This window comes from Caloenas nicobarica, chromosome 3, assembly GCF_036013445.1.
Source record: "Caloenas nicobarica isolate bCalNic1 chromosome 3, bCalNic1.hap1, whole genome shotgun sequence".
NCBI classification, from domain to species: domain Eukaryota; kingdom Metazoa; phylum Chordata; class Aves; order Columbiformes; family Columbidae; genus Caloenas; species Caloenas nicobarica.
The window spans coordinates 109,769,877-109,791,083 of NC_088247.1; the positions used below are offsets into that span (position 1 = coordinate 109,769,877).

General features: G+C 44.5%; 1 protein-coding gene across 1 annotated transcript; it reads right to left on the minus strand.

The window, feature by feature from the left end:
- Window positions 1–6,691: 6,691 nt before the first annotated feature.
- Window positions 6,692–11,179, minus strand: MAL (mal, T cell differentiation protein). The gene is made up of 4 exons (XM_065632685.1): window positions 11,093–11,179; window positions 7,336–7,503; window positions 7,016–7,153; window positions 6,692–6,766 (listed from the first exon to the last, which is right to left on the minus strand). Exons 1-4 carry the CDS (start codon window positions 11,177–11,179, stop codon window positions 6,692–6,694), a joined length of 468 nt encoding a protein of 155 aa, XP_065488757.1.
- Window positions 11,180–21,207: the final 10,028 nt, after the last annotated feature.

Consider the following 21,207-nt stretch of genomic DNA (forward strand, 5'->3'; position numbering starts at 1 on the left):
GTTCATTGTGAGTTTGTTGGGGTCTTTTTGCAAAATGCCAATTTCTGGGAGATCTTGAAGGAATCAGCAGCAGTGGGAGTTAATGTGTGCACTCTATACCTCCCTAGGCGCACTCATTATGGTGGGGGAACTCTGAAATCAGAAAGTAGAAGTTATGTGTCTTTCCAGTTTTTCACTATGAGAGCAATCAGCCATTGGAATAATCTCCCCAGGGAAGTGGTGGATTCCCCAACACTGGACACTTTTACGATTCAGCTGGACAGGGTGCTGGGCCATCTTGTCTAGACTGTGCTTTTGCCAAGAAAGGTTGGACCAGATGATCCTTTTGGTTCCTCCCAGCCTGGTATTCTGTGATTCTGATGGGGAGGGAAGGCGGGCAAGGTGATGGTAGACAACAACTGGAGTTCTGCAATTCATGCAAGTCGGGGAGTTGCCCAATTATCTGAGGACAGCCACCCCACAATCTCCTGTGGGATATTGGAGTGCTTTTTGACAGACGTTTGAAGTCCAGTCCAAAACCTGCAATCGAGCCTTTCCTATGGTACTCTCCTCTGTACGTGTCCTAGAATAAAACCTAACTTCATTTTCTGCCAGTTTGGTACTGAGCACAGTAGGGTCTTGGACCGTACCCAGAACTCAGTACTACAGCTGTTAGAGAATTAAAGGAGGAAGAGGAAGTCCACAATACACACCAGCCTCTGACTGGAGATGGGTAAACTCCTTCATGTAGCAGATCTCCAACTGAAGCACACAGAGGTACGTGCTCACTGGTTGGAAAATCCATCACCCAGTCCTATCAGAAGATAAACAGACTCTGCATTCACACGCTAGGACGCAATGCTCTACCTGGCATCTCCATGTTTTTCTCATGGGCATGGCAAAAGAGACAGTGGGACCCAAACAATGTTTTATCACAAAGTATTAGAGCAATCCAGGCTATAAAACAATTCAGGAGTTAACTTCTGTGCCTCCCAGTCTGTGAGTGCTTCTCATAGCATTTCTCTCTATGCCAAAAGATGTTTCTACCACCTGTTTTACTTCAAGAATAGCCTGGGAGTTTACCTTTGAAGTTGTGATGCTAAAGACACTTAAGAGCAATATTTTGCATTTATTTCAATGCAGGTTTCTAAAAAGAGCAGTTGCGTAAGTTGGTGCAAAAGGAATTGTGGTTTTTGCATTGTTGAAATTTGCCGTTTGAAACTGGAATACATTCTTAAATAAGTGTGGTTATGTTATATCATTTTAATGTGCTTTTCTTGCTTTATGGTTTTTTGCTACTGACTTATTTCTTGCTGTTTATTTTATTTTAGACTATGGAAATGGTGTTAGACAAAAAGCAAATTCGAGTGATTTTCTTATTAAAGTTCAAAATGGTTTGTAAAGCAGCGGAGACAACTCGCAACATCAACAATGCATTTGGCCCAGGAACTTAGTGCAGTGGTGGTTCAAGAGATTTCACAAAGGAGACGAGCCTTGAAGATGAAGAGCATAGTGGCCGGCCATTGGAAGTTGACCAGTTGAGAGAAATCATCAAAGCTTATCCTTTTACAACTACTTGAGAAGTTGCCAAAGAACTCAACATCAACCATTCTATGGTCATTTGGCATTTGAAGCAAATTGGAAAGGTGAAAAAGCTCGATAAGTAGGTACCTGACTGAAAATCAAAAAAATTGTCGTTTTGAAGTGTCCTCTCATTCTATGCAACAACAAACCATTTCTCAATTGGATTGTGACGTGACAAAAAGTGGATTTTTTTATGACAACCGGTGACATCCAGTGGTTGAACTGAAAAGAACCTCCCAAACACTTCCCAAAGCCAAGGTTGCACCAGAAAAAGGTCATGGTCACTGTTTGGTGCTCGGCTGCTGGTCTGATCCACTACAGCTTTCTGAATCCCAGCAAAACCATTACCTCTGAGAAGTATGCTCAGCAAATCAATGAGATGCACCAAAAACTGCAATACCTGCAGCCAGCACTGGTCAACAGAAGAGGCCCAATTCTTCTCCATGACAATGCTTGACTGTACATCACACAACCAACGCTTCAAAAGTTGAACGAATTAGGCTACAAAGTTTTGCCTCATCCGCCATATTCACCTGATATCCTACCAACTAACTACCACTTCTTCAAGCATCTCAACAACATTTTGCAGGCGAAAATGCTTCCAGCACCAGTAGGATGCAGAAAATGCTTTCCAAGAGTTCATTGAATCCCAAAGCATGGATTTTGACACTACAGGAATAAATAAACTTGTTTCTCGTTGGCAAAAATGTGTTGATTGTAATGGTTCCTATTTTGATTAATAAAGATGTGTTTGAGCCTAGTTATAATGATTTAAAATTCACAGTCCAAAACTGCGATTACTTTTGCACCAACCTACTAGTAGGGTGAATGTCATTTTCCTTTTCAGAACTTAAAGTAATATATTGATATAAATGCTTGCTTACATGTTTTACCCAGCATACAGTTTGCTCATCACTCACAGATAAAGCTGACTGTAAAATGAGAAACATCAGAAATTCCTGCATTTTCTGTGGAGCTGGCCATGATTTTCTATTAAATTTCTTTGCTTTCAGACAAAGCAAATTCTTCTTCTGCAATTCAGAATATGGAAGTGCTTCTAACTCATTGCATCACTGGAGGTAAGGTATCCAATATACAAATATTTGAGGAACAGCTAACATTGCAGTTAAAAAGCTATTAAATTAAGGAAGAGTAGCCAAGATTACAATCTGGGCATAGTTAATGAGTTGTATGTCTGTAATCTTGTTTTTTAATCACAAGAGCTAAGCTGTTGACTGCCTTCAAGTGGATAGTTTGTTTTAACTGAAGTCCAAGTGCCTGCTCTCTAGAGCAGATGCCTGCAGACCTCCTTGTTTTGCTGACAAAGCAGAGGAGAAGAGCAGAGATGGAAACTCCAGTTACACTACCAGGTGAAAGCTGGTGGTGGCCACAGCTATGCAGTAGGCCTGTTTTTAACAGTGCGATGGAACTTCTAAGTGGTCTGGAAAAAAAAGGGCTGATTTGCGGCTATCTAAATGGGCTGCTACATGTGCAAACGAATCCCAGGAATGGGGAGGGTGAATGAAATGGCATGAGGAGGATGCTGTTGGATATGAAGTGCCAGCCTGGGTGGATTTGGAAATACCTGAGCAAACACAGAGCCTGGCATGGAGCAGCTCCATATATTGAGCCAGGCTGGGAGCAGCTCTGCAGGCGAGGACTGCAAGTGCCTTGTGGTCAACAAACTGCAAGGGCCAACTGTCTGCAAGCAGCACTCAGCAGAGCCAGCCGTCTCACCTTCTGAGGAGCCCCACTAACATGCAACCCCAGACAAGTATCTCCATGGGAGATGGATCAAGTCTGTAGTGTCCATCATGACCACTGTTTCCTGTGGGGTGACAGCAAATTCTCAGGACAATGCTATCCTTAGGGCTCTCTGTGTGAACACGACTTGGTGTGTGCATATGGTAGATGGTTCGTACATCCTGGGAGATTCCTTGAGCTCTGGGCAGCATCTTTCCCTTCAGAAGCAGTGGAATGGCACACCTCATGTCATTTTCCAGGCAGCTATCTATCTTGGGCTGCCCAGCTTCCAGGGTATGTGGGTTTTCATGGCTGTGTTAAGATGATAGGAGGGCTGGGTGTGATGGGCAATGGAGATCTCAGGGTTATTTTTTTTAATTTTCTCTTTTTTCTCTTCTTTCCACTGTGTAGGGAACATGCAAATTGCTGCAACTCATCTGGCACCTGACCAGTGCAACTCAGCAGCCTGGTGCAACAAAGCCACACCTGACTGTGTCACTGTCCTGTGCTGGTCCCGTCAGCCCTGTGCCAAACAGGGACACTCATTCACCTACAAGCTGTTCAGCTGCATGGAGTTGAAGTTGGGACCACACTGGGAGGGTTTCAAAGCTGCAGCACTGCTTTGTATTAGTTCATTTGGATGCTCTTGGCCCTGTGGTGGCCTTTCTCTCTGCCCAGCCCTCCCTAGGCAAAGACTTGGCTCCAGTTACACTGGACTAATGGCCTCCCTCCCAACACCATGTCCCCAACCTTGTCTCAGCCCGCTCCCCAGCTGCACTGGGGCTGATGGGCACTCCCATGCCAGCAGCACCCAGCTGGTTTTTTTTCAATGCTGGTTTACAGCAACTTTACACTAATGCTGGGGGGAGCTATCTTAGCAAACCGGGTGGGGACAGAGGGAAAGTGATAAACAGGTGAACTAGTGCAGACCAGTGTAAGCTGATGTGTGGCAGGGAAAGGAGAAGCAAAGCAAAGCAGAAAGAATTCAGGAAGAGACATGGGAGCACTGCCAAGACATAAGCTGCAAAAGTGATGGCCCCAAGGCACAGGGGCATGAATGTGAGGGGGCAGACAGCACTGCTTGGTACAGAGGTGCTGGCCACACCTGGGTGCGGAAGGTAGACAGAGATATTGCAAGCCAGGTTCCAGGTTATGACCACAGATGTCTGCTTTTGTAAGACAGAAAGGCATCTTTGCAATTAAGCATATTAACAGAAGCAGAGCAAATATGGGCACCAACCTTCCACACACACCCCCCATGATGATGTTGAAACCAGTTTCAATAGATGCATTTAAACCTTCAGAACCAAGTCACATCATCCAAACTGGCCGTGACTTCCCTCCCCGTTCTGAAAATAGATTTCCTTTTTTCCACCGGTGTTGTAATCAGCTTGCTTTTGTCACACTAACACAAGCAAAACAGGTCAGGCTGGTTTTTAGCAAGGAAAAAACAAGGAAAAAAAAATCAAATATTTTCCTCACACTGCAATTAAAAGCTTCAATGCAAAGCCATGGTCACAGATCAAAAGACCCCTTCTGGCTCTGAAGCAACAGAAATGCCTCTGAGTGAGGTTTTCTCTTCTGTCCTTGTTATTATGCAGGAAATTCAGACACAAGCTGGAAGGGCTAATTTGGTACCACTGTTTATTAGGCACCTCTAACATGTGAAAACACCCCTTCTTGGGTCTAAACTCCATTTAAATTAACTCAGTGTCATGGTTTAACCCCAGCTGGCAACAGAGCACCACCCAGCTGCTCACTCTTCATGGTAAAATTAAGGAAACTTATGGGATGAGATAAAGACAGTTTAATAAGCAAAGCAAAAGCTGCACACACAAGCAAAACAAGGAATTCATTCACTGCTTCCCACGGGCAGGCAGGTGTTCAGCCACCTCCAGGAAAGCAGGGTTCCATCACGTGTAACAGGGACTTGGGAAGACAAATGCCGTAACTCTGAACGTTCATTCTTCCTCCTTCTTCCCCCAGCTTTATAAGCTGAGCATGACATCCGATGGTCTGGAATATCCCTTTGGTCAGTTGGGGTCAGCTGTCCCATCTGTGTCCCTTCCCAGCTCCTTGTGCACCCACAGCCCATTCACTGGTGGGGTGGTGTGAGGAGCAGAAAAGTCCTCAACTCTGTGTGAACCCTGCTCAGCAATAACAAAAACACCCCCGTATTATCAACACTGTTTTCAGCACAAATCCAAAACATAGCCCCATACTAGCTTCTGTGAATAAAATTAGCTCTACCCCAGCCGAAACCAACACACTCAAGTTAACACCCTGGAGTAATTAAAGCATTCAGATGAACATCATCACTGAGATTAACCTGAGTTGGTTTAGCCCCTGGCTACAGAGCCCCACAGGCTCCCCTTGCCAGAAAAACCCTCTCATTCATTGCCAACTCTGTACCTCCTCCTCAGGCATTGCCCTAGCACAGTGCTCCTGTGGCTGTACACAGTTGTGTGCCTGTGTGCAGCAAAGGGAAAAAAGCAGAAATGACTCATCTATTTGCAAAATCACAGCAAACCCATCTTTACTGGCAACATATTGCTGTCATATGCAAGAGCAGCCATGCACCAAATAAAAGAGTTTATTGCCTCTGTTTATACAAGATGTTATTCTAATCATCCATACAATTCTCCTACAGTCTACCACACAACTTCTAAATTGTATTTTGTAGGGGGAATGAATACAGTGACAATTCCTGGTATTATGGCTGTGCTTTATAGTTCAGCAATACCTTCCAGTGGCTGCAATAACTCATATTGCTCTTGAGGCAAGTTAAATATTGTCCCCATTTCTCATCACAAGTCAGAGATGGCATTTCCAGAAACTGCATGAAAACGTTTTTGTTGTTTAGGTTTTTTTGTTTGGTTTTTTTTTGTTGGTTTGGTTTTTGTTTTGTTTTTTGGGTTTTTTTGTCTTGTCAGTGCATGTTTAGGGAGGGAAACAGGCTTACATGGACAGACAACAATTAAAATGACCTGGTCTCATACTCATGCTCCTTAGTGCTGGTTGTTCGGGCTTCCCCTGATGGCAACAACAACCCTGGAGGCATAAAGGTGTGGTTCTGAGAGATTTTTAGCACCTCAAACCCAACTATATTCTTCTTTCTAAAGCTGGATGTTTTTCTACTTGTGCTCTAATTACCAACATCAAACTGTGCCAAACCCAGAAGAGACTGAAGGGAAACGAGTTGTCCCAGGATATAGCTTTCTCTGGCAGGCTCTTTGTCTTCTTTGCCATAGTCCCACGTGAAAAGCTGCTTGTTTATAGTATATACATTAAAAAATAAAACCCAAACCCAGCCCGGAAACTGCAGCCATTGAGCAACTTCCGTGGTCATGGGGTGACCACAAGACACACTTGCAAGGGGAGGCTCTTAGGATGATTTCCATCGCAGGAGTGAGAACATGCTGTGGACCACATACACCAGGGTAGCTAAGAATGCAAATACCTACAATGGAAAAACACATCAGCCAGTTAACATTTTAGTATATGGTATGAGTTCCTGCACTGAGCAAACACCTTGTGGTGCATGATATTTCTATTGACTCTTGCATGTTTAGAGACATTCATGCATAGTAGGACTGGGACTTATTTCTTTTCCTCACTCCCTGAATGGTTGGTTCATGCACAGATTTGCTCTTGAGGCTGTTCCACAGTCACCTCCTCACCTTCCTTCCCCTACTTGCCAGGCACTCACCACAGCAGCGATGTTCTCTTGGTACTGGGCGTAGGTCAGATGATCGAGAAACGAAAAGCTAATGACATAGGTGGTAAAGGCTTCCAACACGGCAGCACTGAAATAGAACAGAGCTGCTGTCTCCTGGCAGATGACATCCTAGGAAACAATGATCACACAGTCATTTCCAAGGAGGGAGCACACTGCAAAGGGGAAAGAAAAGGAATGCCCACAAGTAAGCCCCAGCCTGCAATTTGGAGTGCAGTAGCAGCAAAGGAGACAACTGTCCACCAGTGATACCAGGGAGGGGAGAGGCCCTGAGGTTTGTCACATTCACTTACCAAGGTGACCCAGGAGCTGCTGCCCTTATGTGTCCCACAGATGTAGAGACATAGGAGGGTGATGGACATGATAAAGCAGAACACAGACACAAACATCACCCAGCCTTGCAGTGGAGGTAACGGGACCTTCGAGGATGCCACCAGGATCCAGACAAGGCCCCCAAAGGTCTGCAAGTGAAAGTGGGAGAGAGAGCAAGCATGGGATAAATTGGTTTACCCAGAGCAGAGCCAAGATCCACACACACCTCTGGCACTGCACATGGCAATAGCTCAGGGATGCCTTTGAGTTCTTCCCAGCCTCCACTTGAAACTGGGTATTCAGCTGGAGCATCTGCCTCTGATCTTGATCCAAAAAAGCCTTGCTGTAGTCCTGCCTCCTGGTGTCACCACTATTCATGCCCACCCCACACCAGTGTGCACAGGAGGCTGGGTTAGACACTTCTGAAGGCCAGTTTTGATGAACAGGAGGTTTATTTCAAGAGGGCAGGGTTGTTTCACACCCAGTGTGGCAGGCCTCTGAAAGAAGTGGTTTCAAACCCAGCTCACCTGCACACACAGCACAGACATGCAGCCTCATGAAGGCCCCAGACGTAGCCTTAATGAAGGCCACATGCAAGTGTTGCCCTGAAAGGAGAGAGAACAGGTTGAAGAGAGGTAAATACAGCCGGTTTTACTCTCTGAGGTAGAGGAAATACAGTCAATGGTCCCAGTTCCTCCTGGGAAGGGGAACTTATGTTGCTGCTCCAGCTATTTCAGTTATTCTTTGTTAGCTACGCCAGAGCTGCGCAAGGTCCCAGCTTCTGGTCAGGTAGCATGTGGAACCCCATCCTTCTCAGCCAGCCTTGGGAGTTTGCTATGGGTTTCCTGGTGAGGTGGGGAACACAAGGACTGCTATATCTAGACTCCATCCTTTTTCCACCAGAAGATTCCTATATAAGAGGATGAGAGCACAATGTCCAATGCTGAGGAGTGTCCAAGCTGCAAGTGGTGGTTTTGCACTAGAACGTACTCAGTAGCTTTTCTCTGCTACAAGTCAGCTCAGTTGTTTCTTGAAACTGTACAAAATTCAGTCTATGCAACACCCTATGGTGAGCGGCTCCTCAGCTGAACCCACACTGTGTGGAGATGGGTGCTGCTCTGAGGATCTATCCCTCATCACTGGTTGGTCGTGATTTTTCAGGTAAATCTCCAGAGGTAAGAGACCCCCACTGACTCTAAGACCATTCTTATCACCAGTGTATCCCAGGCCAGCCTAATCCAGTATCCAAGTGCCAACTCACACAAATCACGGCATTTCCATCTCATTGGAGGCATTTTGCAAGTGGAAAATAAGTTTCTGATGTATGATACTCAGAAAATGTCACATCATTTTTGTCACCCCACATTTGTAGGAAAGTTCCATTATGCAAATTGATATATCAAATCAATGATGTGGTTGAGACCTTGCAAATATCTGAGTGAAATTAAGTCTTCCAAAGTGCTGTTGTTTTGCTGTCTCTTGAAACAACCAAAGACTGTCACTTGAACACTAATTCAGTCCCTGTAATAACTCGTGTGGTGAAGCTAAAGATTCTGGAGAAAACCTTATAGTTGCTCCATTAAAATCCAATACAAGTGGGGTGAGATATGAGGTTGAAGGAAGAAGTATCACTGTCATTTCTTACCTCTCCCCATCTCCAGGATGTGATTTCTCAGGCAAGTACGTTTGACATGGTTTGATCACTGACTTTGGTTTTGTTGTGCTGCTGTTCAGCAGACTCATAAAAATAAGGAAGGGGTCAAGAGGCTTTCAATAACAACCCCCAGTAGGTTGGGGACAGCAGTCTAAGCAAACTTATCCCTTAAATATCACTTAAATCACTGGAACACACTGCCCAGGGGGGTTGTGGAGTCTCCTTCTCTGGAGACATTCAAAACCCGCCTGGACGCCTTCCTGTGTAACCTCATCTGGGTGTTCCTGCTCTGGCAGGGGGATTGGACTGGATGATCTTCTGAGGTCCCTTCCAATCCCTAACATTCTGTGATTCTATGAAATAGCATTTTACAATGCAAACATAACATTTAGAGCTTGTTTCAGCTTTTCCACAAAGGCCTGGCAATCCATATATGCCAAAAGCTTTTCAGATAAAATACAATACAAGAATTAAACCCAGCCTCACAGAACAAAAATAGTAAATAGTAGTTCTTAATCAGCACGTCCAGATGTGGCAGTCATCTGAGATGCAAGCAGGACTTCCGGCATTTTTGCAACTGTCTTAGCATTTGAAATGCCCTTTTTTTTTTTTTGTAGTTACCATGTTAACCCACTGCAGGCAACCTCAGATTCCACTAAGGATTAAGAAACTCTTTATCCTTCTGAATGCTGCAATTTAAGGCAGCTGCCTCTTTTATATACAGCAGGGCTAATACAGCTGTACAACCTAGAATCATAAACCTCTGGAGATGGAGAAATCTGGTTATGCAGCATTCCTCTTTCCAGATGGTTCCTGAGCCTTTAGGATCCACATTTCCAGATTTTACCCAAACCAAAGGATAAGGTGCTTATTTTTGTCTCATTAAGCAAGCTGCCTTGCCAAAACCCCTGAAGACAGGAATTACAAAAAGTTCAAAGCACAGCCAGTACTGTAAGCATGTCAACACCAATGGCACATTCAGCAGCAGGACTAACACAACCCAGGGGCAGGGGTACCTGGCAAGCGTCTGCCCAGCCAGAACCTCCAGAACCCTCCTTCATGCAGCTGCAGAAACCTAGACCTTGCTCTCAGAGCCTGGAGACAGATACCAAGCCCACAGAGCATATTTGAAGGAGCCATTACTTTATCCACAGTAATGCCTTCTTTAACCAAATTCCTCTTTGCTTGACTGCTATCACTAAGAGAATGAAGTAAACACTGAGCATGGACTGAGTTAAGTGACAGGGAAGGATTTAGTCCCAGATAGCAAAGTTGAATTTTCTAGCATTAAATAATCTGAGTGCCATCCTACAACACTCAGACAAACGCCTCAATGCTGGATGAAAGCACTCAGGCTTTGGAAAAAGCCCCTCAAACTGTTATGAGAAGAGCGGGTTGCATTGCCAGAGGAAACAGGGAAAAGGTTCTGGTTGAAACTTTCCCTCTTTAGGTCAGTGCTCACAATAACTGCTTTTAATCACCTGTGGCAAATCCATTAAGATTAGGATCTTCTCATGCTCCATGAAATTACAATATGAGAAGAAGTTACAAGGTGTTTGTTCCCCTTTTGCTTACCCACCTTTGCCCACACACCCAGGTCCAGCACTCTGCACCTCCAGCTCAGGAATGTTGCAGCTAAGCAGTACAGCTTCACCAGCCTAAGCTCTTTGCTGCTTTGAACAATTCCCTCAGTGAGCCTTTACCCCCTGCTTTAAGCAAGCAGTTTGTCCTCTGCCTGTATCAACTGCCAAAATCATCTTCCAATTAATTATTCGGCTCAATTTAGCAAGCTAGTTTAAACACACCACCAACCCCTTCAACTTTGTTAGGCAGGAAACTACAAAAGATTTTTAGAGGCACCAGAGAAATACCCAGCAGACTAAAGGAGAGATTCAGAGACTCCAGCTCAGGGACTGAGGTTTTCTTTGCAGGTGAGACAGGCATCAGGGGCTGCCCCCAGACCCATATGTCTCCTGAACCACACACTTTGCATCAGGTCTCATCCCTCAGACACCTGCAGCACTAAGCGTGCTGGGTGCCCCACAAGCATCATCTCTCCTCCCCAGTGAAAAAACAACACTCACAAGTTCAGGAATGAAGAGCACATCTGGGAGAGCCATCAAGACAGCCAGGCCACTGGGCAAAGGTCTGGTGGAAGTTGCCAAGGACATTACAAGCCTCTCCCACGGTGACTATCAGCCGCTCTGATTCTAGCTGCCAGAGGTACCTGCTAAATGCAGCTAGTTTGCTTGCTTCCCTCTCTCTCTTCCTTCTTCCCTCCCCTTTTGCTGCCAAGTGAAGACAGGTGTGAATGGCACAGGTGTGGCCAAACCCTCTGACCAGGGGTCACTTGGTGCTTGATGGGAGCCACATGGGAGTTTTTCAGATGTGAGCAGCCCTGAGGCGTTTTGAGGACAGCTGTCTCTACACAAGCTGAGCATGCAGGGCAAGTCCCTGGGTGGTGGTGGGTGGCACCAGCTTACATCTGAGGGCAATAGAGAAGACCTATACCCCCCCAGCTGGGCAGCCTCTCATCCTCTTTATTTGCACAGTAAGTCGGTGTGTCCCCCACTCACATGAGTTGGCCACACTAGCAGGCACTAGGTCAGCTGGTGGCCAGGGCAAGCCAGAACATGCTACCTACTGGCAAGCAGTGAGGCCGAGAAATGTCTTGCAGGTGGAGATGCGTCCCAAGACAGGGGCAGTCAAATTGCAGGGCAAACCATTTCCATCCTCTCTGAAGGAGATTGGATATACCAAGGTAACAAAAATGACCTAAAATAATACGTTTTCCCAAGTAATTTTGCTTTCTTTTTTTGTTGTTTTGTTCATTATTGGCGTGGGTTTTTTGTTGTGCGTTTTTGGTTTGGTTTGGTTTTTTTGTCTGGAGTCCATGGCAGTGAGTCATTCCCCTTCCATAAAACAGAGTGTTTACTTCTTTTTAATATGCTCACTTGAACAACCAGTAAAACCACACAACTCTGGAAGCTAAGGCCAAAGACATGAAACATCAGGACACTAAAAGGAGCAATGTGGCAATGCACGTTGCTGTGGACCAGTGACCCATGGATGAACTCCCTATTTCAGCAACACCCTATACATAGTGCTTGCCCTTCTGCAGATACTCACATGCACAAGGCTCTGCTGCAGGGTCTGGAGCAGGAGGTAGGGCTGCCTTGTTGCCAGCCCCACATGCCTGGCACATGCAGCCCTGATTACTGTCAGCTCTGGCCCTGAGCATCCACCAGCCTCCTCACAGCTGCAGTGGGGTGCACATTCAGTCATTGCTACTTTGCAGCCCAGAAGGCCAACCGTATCTTGGGCTGCATCAAAAGGAGCGTGGCCAGCAGGTCGAGGGAGGTGATTCTGCCCCTCTGCTCTGCTCTGGTGAGACCCCACCTGGAGTCCTGTGTCCAGCTCTGGAGCCCTCAGCACAGGAAAGACATGGAGCTGTTGGAGAGGGTCCAGAGGAGGCCACAGAAATGATCAGAGGGCTGGAACAGCTCTGCTGTGAGGACAGGCTGAGAGAGTTGGGGTTGTTCAGCCTGGAGAAGAGAAGGCTCCAGAGAGACCTTATTGTGGCCTTTCAGTACTTAAAAGGGGCCTATAAGAAAGATGGGGACAGACTTTTTAGCAGGGCCTGTTGTGATAGGTAATGGTTTTAACCTAAAGGAGGGGAGATTCAGGCTAGACATTGCAGTGATGAGGAACGATTCATACAGATGCAGACAGAGACGCACAGGCACAGAGTTCTTGTTAGCAGCAAGGGCAGAGCCAGGCAGAGCTGAGCTCTCTTTTATTAACAGTTCTCAATTTATAGGTTTACAGATATAGGGCTGGACTAAGAGGTTAGGCAGTTTTTTCAAAAAATGTTATTCTAAACACACCACACTCATGTTGTGACTGTTTTCAGTCACGCTGCCATCCATATCTTGTGGGCGGCGTTCCGACCCACTCATTCACACATCCAGGCCCAGCATTCACACATCATACATATGGGTGCAGTTTTCCAATGCGAGATATCATTCTCACTGGCCTGGGCTATCGATCCGTACACTCATAAAAAACATACTTCTGTATAACCTGTCCAAGGCCCTTTAGCTGGAACTGCACATCCTGCCCTTCCCACATCTCCCCCTTTTTTGTTTTTGAACATCTGGTTCACAGTGAGTACAGTAAAGACCCTGGATTTATTCTTCTTTACATTCTGTATCATTCTCCAAATGATTTGGAGGACTACAAGAAAAAGTATTACACAAGTACATCCAATTCCCACAAAAAAAACATATATGCAGATCGAGGCCTGAAAACCATGTTTTTATGTCTAATCACTATCGTGGTTTGATCGCAGGGAGACAATCAAAAACCACAGCAGATGTATTTTCCTTAACTTTCTTCCCCCTTCCGCACCACCCCCCTTTCACTAACGACAGGCAATTTCGAGATAAAAGGAAAAGAAGGACAGAGAGAAGGGAGTTGGAAAATTTGAAAACGTTTTACTAATGCTACTAAATAAACATAGAGAAAAATAAAGCCGAACAAATACTATAGAACCAGTCTTGCAATTCCCAGCAGCTGCTCTGGCAGGATCCTGCAGCCAACCGGAACTAGATTCAGTCTGTCACGAGGCCTCAGCTTGCAGGGACGGCCACGAGGCCTCAGCTTGCAGGGATGGCAGAAAAGAAGCAGAGAGCAAAGCAAAGCAGCAGAAGACCCAGCAGAAGACAGAGTCCTTCTGGTCTCCACCTTTTATATCCAGGATGTCGTGAATGGGATGGAATACTCCAATTGGTCAATTCGTGGTCACCTGACTCAGACCACTTCTTCTCTTTGCCCCCCACCAATGACCCAAGACAATCACTTTATGCTGTTAGATAATGTTAGCTATTATGTCTTGCAGTGTTAATTCTTGCAAATCATGCAGTTATTTTTGCAGGGCACTGACTAAATCCTGAACCAGGCCTTGCACATTATCCGAGAATGCTCTCTGTAGATGTTGTTTCACTTGAGTCCACCCATGAACACTATAATTCCATTTCAACAGTGTTACACATAAATTCTTTTGAGTATATTCCCAATCACAATGCAGTTTTATTCTGGTATCCAAAGTGTTCTGTCCATCTCCTATCCACAACAGGGCTGCTTCACATATATTTATCACAGAGGTGTGAAGAGTTGTCGAGTTTTATTCTTCCCCTTAGATGACTGCTCTCCAATCTCAGCAGAAACTGTCTTTATAGAAAGAAGTTTGACTCCTTTATCTGTGTCACAGAGGCACTTGAAAGTCAGTGTTAGGTGGACAACAGGTTCCAAACCAGACTTAATTCTAGCTGGAAATGTGTAGCCAGTAAACTGACTAGAAACAGGGTTTATACAATTATTTAGCACTCCAACAACATAAAATACAGGTTTGGATATCAGTTGAGGAGATTATTGGGGTGCAACAACATAAGAATAACGAGGATCCACAATGTGCATATAGTCACTCACAAGAAGCAAAACTAGAGGCCTCTCACTTTCCGGGTACTCACAAGAAATAATCACTCGCCTGGGTTAGACAAAGACTCATTCAAGGATATATCCAGTAAATAACCACTCACCCAAACGAGGAGGTGAGGCACTCTCAATCCCAGGAAGTCTCCTTAGATGGTGTTCCTGTCTAAGGAAAGGGCTCCAGTTCACAGACCCGCAGCTCTGAGAAGACCACTCAAAGGGTGTCTTTGGCAGGAACCCCATTTTATAGCCTGGTCAGACCTGGCTGTGGGCATTACAACATAGTCCAGAAGCTTTACAGCTGCTCTGGGTACCTCCTTTGTTGAGGACCCTGTCAATTGACCAAGGGTCCCATCCCCTCCTGCCCCACCAGCTGGTGGAGGTGAAGTCACCCTGTCCCAAGACAGGGGAGGATGTGACTGTCAGCCCCTTGGTACCACCCTAGGTGTGTACTTTGGAACCGGCACAGTGGGGTACAAAAGGTGCTAAAGAGCCATCAACAGCCCCATTGAAGGCTCCAGATCTCAGGGGGATGTGCAACTGCCACACAATCCACCCTGTGACCACAGTCATCTGACAGGCTACTTTGGAGTGGTGGTGCAGTCACTTCTTGCCTCCAAAGTCAAAAGGGGGCATTCTGTTGGTGAGTTTGAATGCCCACTGTGGATCATCATACCTTATGTGTAATTTTCCTGTTATACATTATCATTATAAATCAACCTACTATAGAATAGAATAATACAAATTACAACAATTACAGTTATTAACAAAGATTGGAGAAGGCTGGTTACTCATCCTGATAAGGAAAACATGCATTGAAAGTTTTTTCACCAGTTAGTCCCCAGTCTAAATAATGTAAATCTGTACCATTCTGATATGCTAGTGCCTCTAACTTACAGGGGGCCCAGTACAAACTCAAAAGATCTTCTATGGTTACTTTAAATACCTTGCACTTTAAGACCCAGAATGGAAACAAAATCCAAATTTCTCTGAACCACCCCTCCATCCGCCTTCACTGATAAAACAAGTGAAACTTCTCTGACAAACAATTGTTAATTGGTTTCTTAGAAATACATACAGGAGGGATCTCAACAAAATACTGTTGTGTTTGATTAAATTTAATGCAATCTCTCTTTTCCAGCCATTTATCTTCAGGTGGTATCCATACACCACTTACCCAGTGTGTGTCATTGTTACTGCACTGTTAGAGGAGATGATAGCCAAATAGGCTAAGAAGGTGTTAATTGGAGTGAGGGGCCTGCTGCTGCCCTCATAGTACTTGCATTTTGCTGTAACTTCTTTAGCTGCCCCCAGATAATATTACTGGCCTCTTCCTTTGGTCTTTTCTGTTTCTTTGTTGCCCTCTGCTGCAAGGACAGACACTGCACCTCTGGCATTGGGTTCTGCGCCATTTTTGTCCAACTCATGGAAAAGTTTAACGTATTTCGCAGGAAGCCACTTTGGTCCTGTTGGAAGAAGAACACAAGCATACCCCCTTCTCCAGGTGGTTAATTCTACACGGCCTTGCTATTGACTTGTGCAGAGGATCCTGATACAAAACCTTGGGTCTCTGAGACAGTGAATCTCCAGCACGGAAGTGTTTTTCCACTGTTGCGATAGAGGAGGGAGGCATAGCACGACTCAAAAAGCTTGAAGTATATATTGCATTGTCTAATTGTTCCTGAGGCATCATATTCCCCCTTTTTTGTTTTAACAACACTTGTTTCAGTGTGGAATGTGCCTGTGCAATAATAGCCTATCCAGTGGGAGAATGTGGAATACCTGTGACATGCGAACCACCCCACTGCTATAAAAAATATTGCGTGGATCTAGCAGTGTAGCCAGGACTTTGTCAGTTTTAATCTGTTGTGGTACACCCAGCTTAGCAAAGCAGCAGGTCCAGTGGCACTGAACATCCTTGCTTTTCTCACTAGTATAAGCAGATGCACAAAGCATACCTGAAAAAGTATCTATAGGAATGTGTACGTATTTCAATTGTCAAAAAAATTAGACATACGTAACATCTGTCTGCTAAATGGCATTAGCTGTGAGCCTGCGAGGGTTAGCTCCCAGGAAGGTAAATTTGTAATAAGGCCTTGACATTCTGGGCAAGAGCAAACTATGTCTTTTGCTTGTTCTAGTATCCGATCAAACATCTTTTTTAAGGCAGCAGCATTCTGATGGAAGAAAGCATGTGAAGCCCTGGCAGACTGGAAGTGGACTGTAGCTACAGTATAAGAGTCCGCAACTGCATTTCCTTCTGTTATGGGACCTGGTAAAGTGGTATGAGAGCATATATGAGTAAAAAACAGTGGGTGTCTGCAATGTTGTAATGCAGTTTGCAATGATACAAACAATTCAAAGAGCTGCTGTTGCGAGATTTCTTCAAGAAAGGTGGAGAGGATGTGCTGTAGGGCCTTGACTACGTACTCAGAATCACAAATCAAATTTAGAGGTTCCTCCCTAAAAAGCTCTAAGGCATGTAAAGCTGCGCCAAGTTCTACTAATTGGGTTGAACCTTCAATAATTTTAACAGAATTATGCCAATTGTTATCTTCACACCAGACCACTACAGCTTTATGATGCTTCTCTGAACCATCAACAAAAACTGTGCAAGCATGTGGGATCAGACCAAATACACGTATGGTCTCTGGCCTGATGTCAAAGACATGCAGATTCTGCAGCAATTTACATTTAGGCATGTCAAAACCTATGCTGTTAAGAAAATCAGCTAGTGCAATTTGCAAGGACATAGATTGGGAATAAAAAAATAAAAATCAAATTCACAAATGGTACATATATGACAAATGGGTCATGGCCTAGTAAGACCTGAATCCATTCTCTGTGTTTTTTGATCAGAGTAACAATCAATTCTAGAAGCTGAGTAACAGTTTTATGGAAAGAATTGGGGAAAAAAAATCCATTCCAAGTATATCAGTCTGTTAGCACTCTCATCATACTGTCCCACACAGCCACAGGTTGGTTTTGTGTTGTAACTATAGACAAATATGCAAGTCCAATCGAATGTGGTCAGCCTGTAAGTTTGTAAATTTGTGTGCTACTAGCTCTAATTCTCTCTCTGCCTGTGGAGTTAAAGTGCGAGGAGATGTTAAATCTGAATCTCCTTTTAGCAAATTAAACAGATGCTGGAGTTCATGGTTAGAAATTCCAAGCATGGGTCATACCCAGTTAACTGTACCCATCAATTTCTGTAAATCATTCAATGTCTTAATGTCATTATTAATTGTCAAAGGCTGGGGTTTGATCATAGTGTCTGTTAAAATCCAGCCTAAATATTTCCAAGGAGGCACAGCCTGCACTTTTTCCTGCACAACTTGTAAACCATAGTTTCAGACCTTGAAGTAAGTGTGTCACCACACTCTGCAGATAATCAGATTGTTCAGCACAAACTAAGATGTCATCCATGTGATGATATATTATAGCCTCTGTGAATGCTTCACGTGTAGGCTGCACAGCAGTACTCACAACAAGCTGACAAATTGTGGGGCTGTTCCTGAAAGTGTCTAACCCCATTTTGGCTTTCATGTTGATTAGATATTGTTTTTCCTTACTGGATTCAAGTCCTGTTTGAGTTCTATCAGTGTAGTGTTGGCTTTACCGATACTTTGGCTGCCAATACTAGTGGAAACACAGCATCCGAAATTTCCTTGGAGATTTCTTGCTTGCAGCAAGCAGATCTGCACCTTCCAAGCATCTTCTTATGGGACATGCAACTAAACAGAATTCTCAGAAAACATTATTTGAGCTTACAATTTCCTTAACAAATCTTGACCTAAGAGAGGTATAGGGCTTTCTGGAAAATACGAGAATTCATCTGTTAAAACTTTGTTCCAAATTTGGCATTCCATTGGTTTCAAAAAATGTCCTTTCTTTCCCATGATCTCAAAAACTATCAAGGTGAATTTACTAAGAAGTCTCTTACAACTAGTTACCACAGAATAAGTCTATTAAAAAAAGGTTTTGGTTTAATTTCCCAGCTTCCTTAGAACTACGGATCCACTAGAGATGCCTTTAAATTTCATGCTCAGACTGCTTCATTTAGTATTACAGTTCTCCAGCAGCAACATCGCTGCAGTGGGAGGGAGAGAAAACCCCCCCTTTCACCGCTTTAGAAGCAGGCAGCCAGGTTTTTTGTTTGTTTGTTTGTTTGTTTGTTTGTTTTTCTCTCTTCTTGCTGCAGTTTAGATACAGGCAAGGCCACGCAGGTGGCATAATCGCTGGTACAAAGTGGGAGGCTCTGGCAAACTCCTCGGTTACAATGAGCTGAGTTTATCTTGCAGCTTGACACAGGCCTGAAATTTATGTTCAAGCTGTACAGCACAGGCCTGGGATATTTTGCTTTTTTATTTTCCCATTTCATTCCAGCGATAATACACTTTATATGCAATTCCAATTAGCTGAGCAATAGTTAGATTCCTCAGCCCCATTTACCTGTTGCAATTTCTTACAGATGTCAAAAAACAGCATATTAACCATCAATCCATTATTTTCATTTTTCTAGATCAAAATCAGGTCACATTCTAGCAACTTTTAAACACAACCTCTTCCAAGTTCACATCCATCATAGCATTTAGTTTTCTTCCCCATACGTCCAACTAACACATAAATTCAATGCAAATCAGAGTTTAACAACTGAAATTCTTTCTGGTCTCAAAATTATTAGATAACAATAAGAGCAAATTAACTTACAGTACTGTACTTCATCCCATTTTTTCCGAAGTTCTGCAGAACATCAATTGCAATACAGCACTATAAACCAGAATCCCACATTCAAGCCACAATCGAGTACAATATCGTTTCAAGTTTTCTTTTATCAGAGTATTTCCCCAAAAAGTTACTCTAATGTGTAAGGATGCATCCTAAGGGGGAGCAAGGTGGTATTTTAGTAGTGGAACCGTGTGGGGGACTACGGTGGGTCCATGGATTCCCTGACGGAGAGCATGGGAACAGAGATCAGCCTTGAAGATATTAAAGCCTACCCATGAGAAAGATGGGAGTAAAGGAGTATCCGGAGATATTAAGGTGTACCTGTGAGAGAGAAGGGAGTAGAAGAGTAATAGTGACGACAGAAAAATTAGCCAATGAGATGTTACTGCTGTAACTTGTAACCAATAGTGAAGAGACACATGAATTGGTAAAACTGTATAAAAATGCACTTGTGGCAATAAATGGCATCTACTAGTTTCATCCTGGAAGAACTTGGTCTATGTTGTTTGCCCGTCTCAACCATGACAGAACCAGTTCCCATTTTGTAATTATCTCCCCAAACAAAATTCTTTTGGTACCTGTAAGTGTCGGTCCGAAGAACAGTTTCTGCCTGAACATCGCCATCAGGGACTTGGAGAACCGATGGACTGATAGAAAGAATTGGACAAGGCCTTGGAAAGAGGCCTGAAGCAAGGAATTGTGTTGTGCAGGTCTCTCCAACCTGGGGGCTACAGGTAACAATGGCTGCTGTATGGACTCCCCCTGCTGCCTGAGCCAAACTTGCCCCCACCTCTGAGAGGAACTGTGTTACGAAGGCCTCTCCGACCTGGGGACAATAACTGCTGTCCAGAAGATGGATTTTCACCTGTTGCTTGAGCCAGACTTGCCCCCCACCTCCTCCCTGTAACAAAGGCCAATGAAGAAGAGCATGCGCAGAGGCTCACCAAGGGTCTTGAGGTCACCCAACAGACCAGCAAGAGACTCCTGAACCGAGGCGACGCAGGCGCAGACGGGTTCTGGCAAGTGAAGCGAGGACTTTTTGGGCCTGCGCAGTTAAGCCTGGATTGTGCAACAAAGGTGGAGACTGTCCTCGATCTATGGGAGTGAAGCGGAGGTGAAGAAGCATAAAAGACAATTCCTGATGGGACATCACGGAGATCTCCTCACTGAAGGATTCTGGACCATGACGGAGGACCAGCAGGACTCTTCTCATGGGACCTGAGACCAGAGGGACGCCTTTGGGACTTGTTTGGTGGTAGTTATTGTCCTCATTCCACCTTTTCCTTTTACCTTTCCTTTTTTCTCTACTCTCTCTATCGCATTCCACTTTACGGGCAAATAAGTAAAGCAACACTGCTTGATTGAATTATAACCCCTTGGCATTTTGGTTGCCATAATTTTGCGCCTCGAGATCAAGGTAAACGAACCATCACAAGTCCATCACTGAATGGACTGTGACAGTACCAAAGATAAACATGCAAATTAAAATACTGAGCTCAGATATACAAACCAAACACCAAGTTTAAATTTGCGAATGGATCACAATTACACTTATTCAAGACAATACCTCAATTTTAGCATTGCACCTTGGGCCACTTACTGCCCAGCCAGGTGGAGGTACCACTGGGTCTCCCTGACAAAACAGGTCAGTGCACGCTGGAGCCCCATTGGCACCTGCCCCCCCGCTGCCCTAGCAAGCTGGGCTGGGCAAAGCTTTTACTAGTGTCTCATCTGGGGTGCTACAACTGTTATCCTAAAAACAGGATTCTTTACTCAGTGTGCATACAAAAGAGCCAAATTCAGTACACCGAGGTGAGACACAGCCTGTTGTGTTGTACAGAGTTGTACAAGTCCAGATGTTGGAATAAAGCTAGCATACTAGGAAGAAAAGTAACAGCTGTCACACACAAAATCTTATTATCACATTCACGCAGTAAAGAACTAAATTACTCATGGTCTTCTATATAATCACAAAATA

Excerpts from the sequence above, each read along its gene's own strand:
- MAL (XM_065632685.1), bottom strand. The coding sequence starts at position 11,179 with ATGTCCTTGGCAACTTCCACCAGACCTTTGCCCAGTGGCCTGGCTGTC. Across the intron at positions 7,504-11,092 it reads TGCTCTTCATTCCTGAACTT|ACCTTTGGGGGCCTTGTCTG; the intron begins GTGAGTGTTGTT and ends TTTCACTTGCAG. Across the intron at positions 7,154-7,335 it reads GCAGCTCCTGGGTCACCTTG|GATGTCATCTGCCAGGAGAC; the intron begins GTAAGTGAATGT and ends ATTGTTTCCTAG.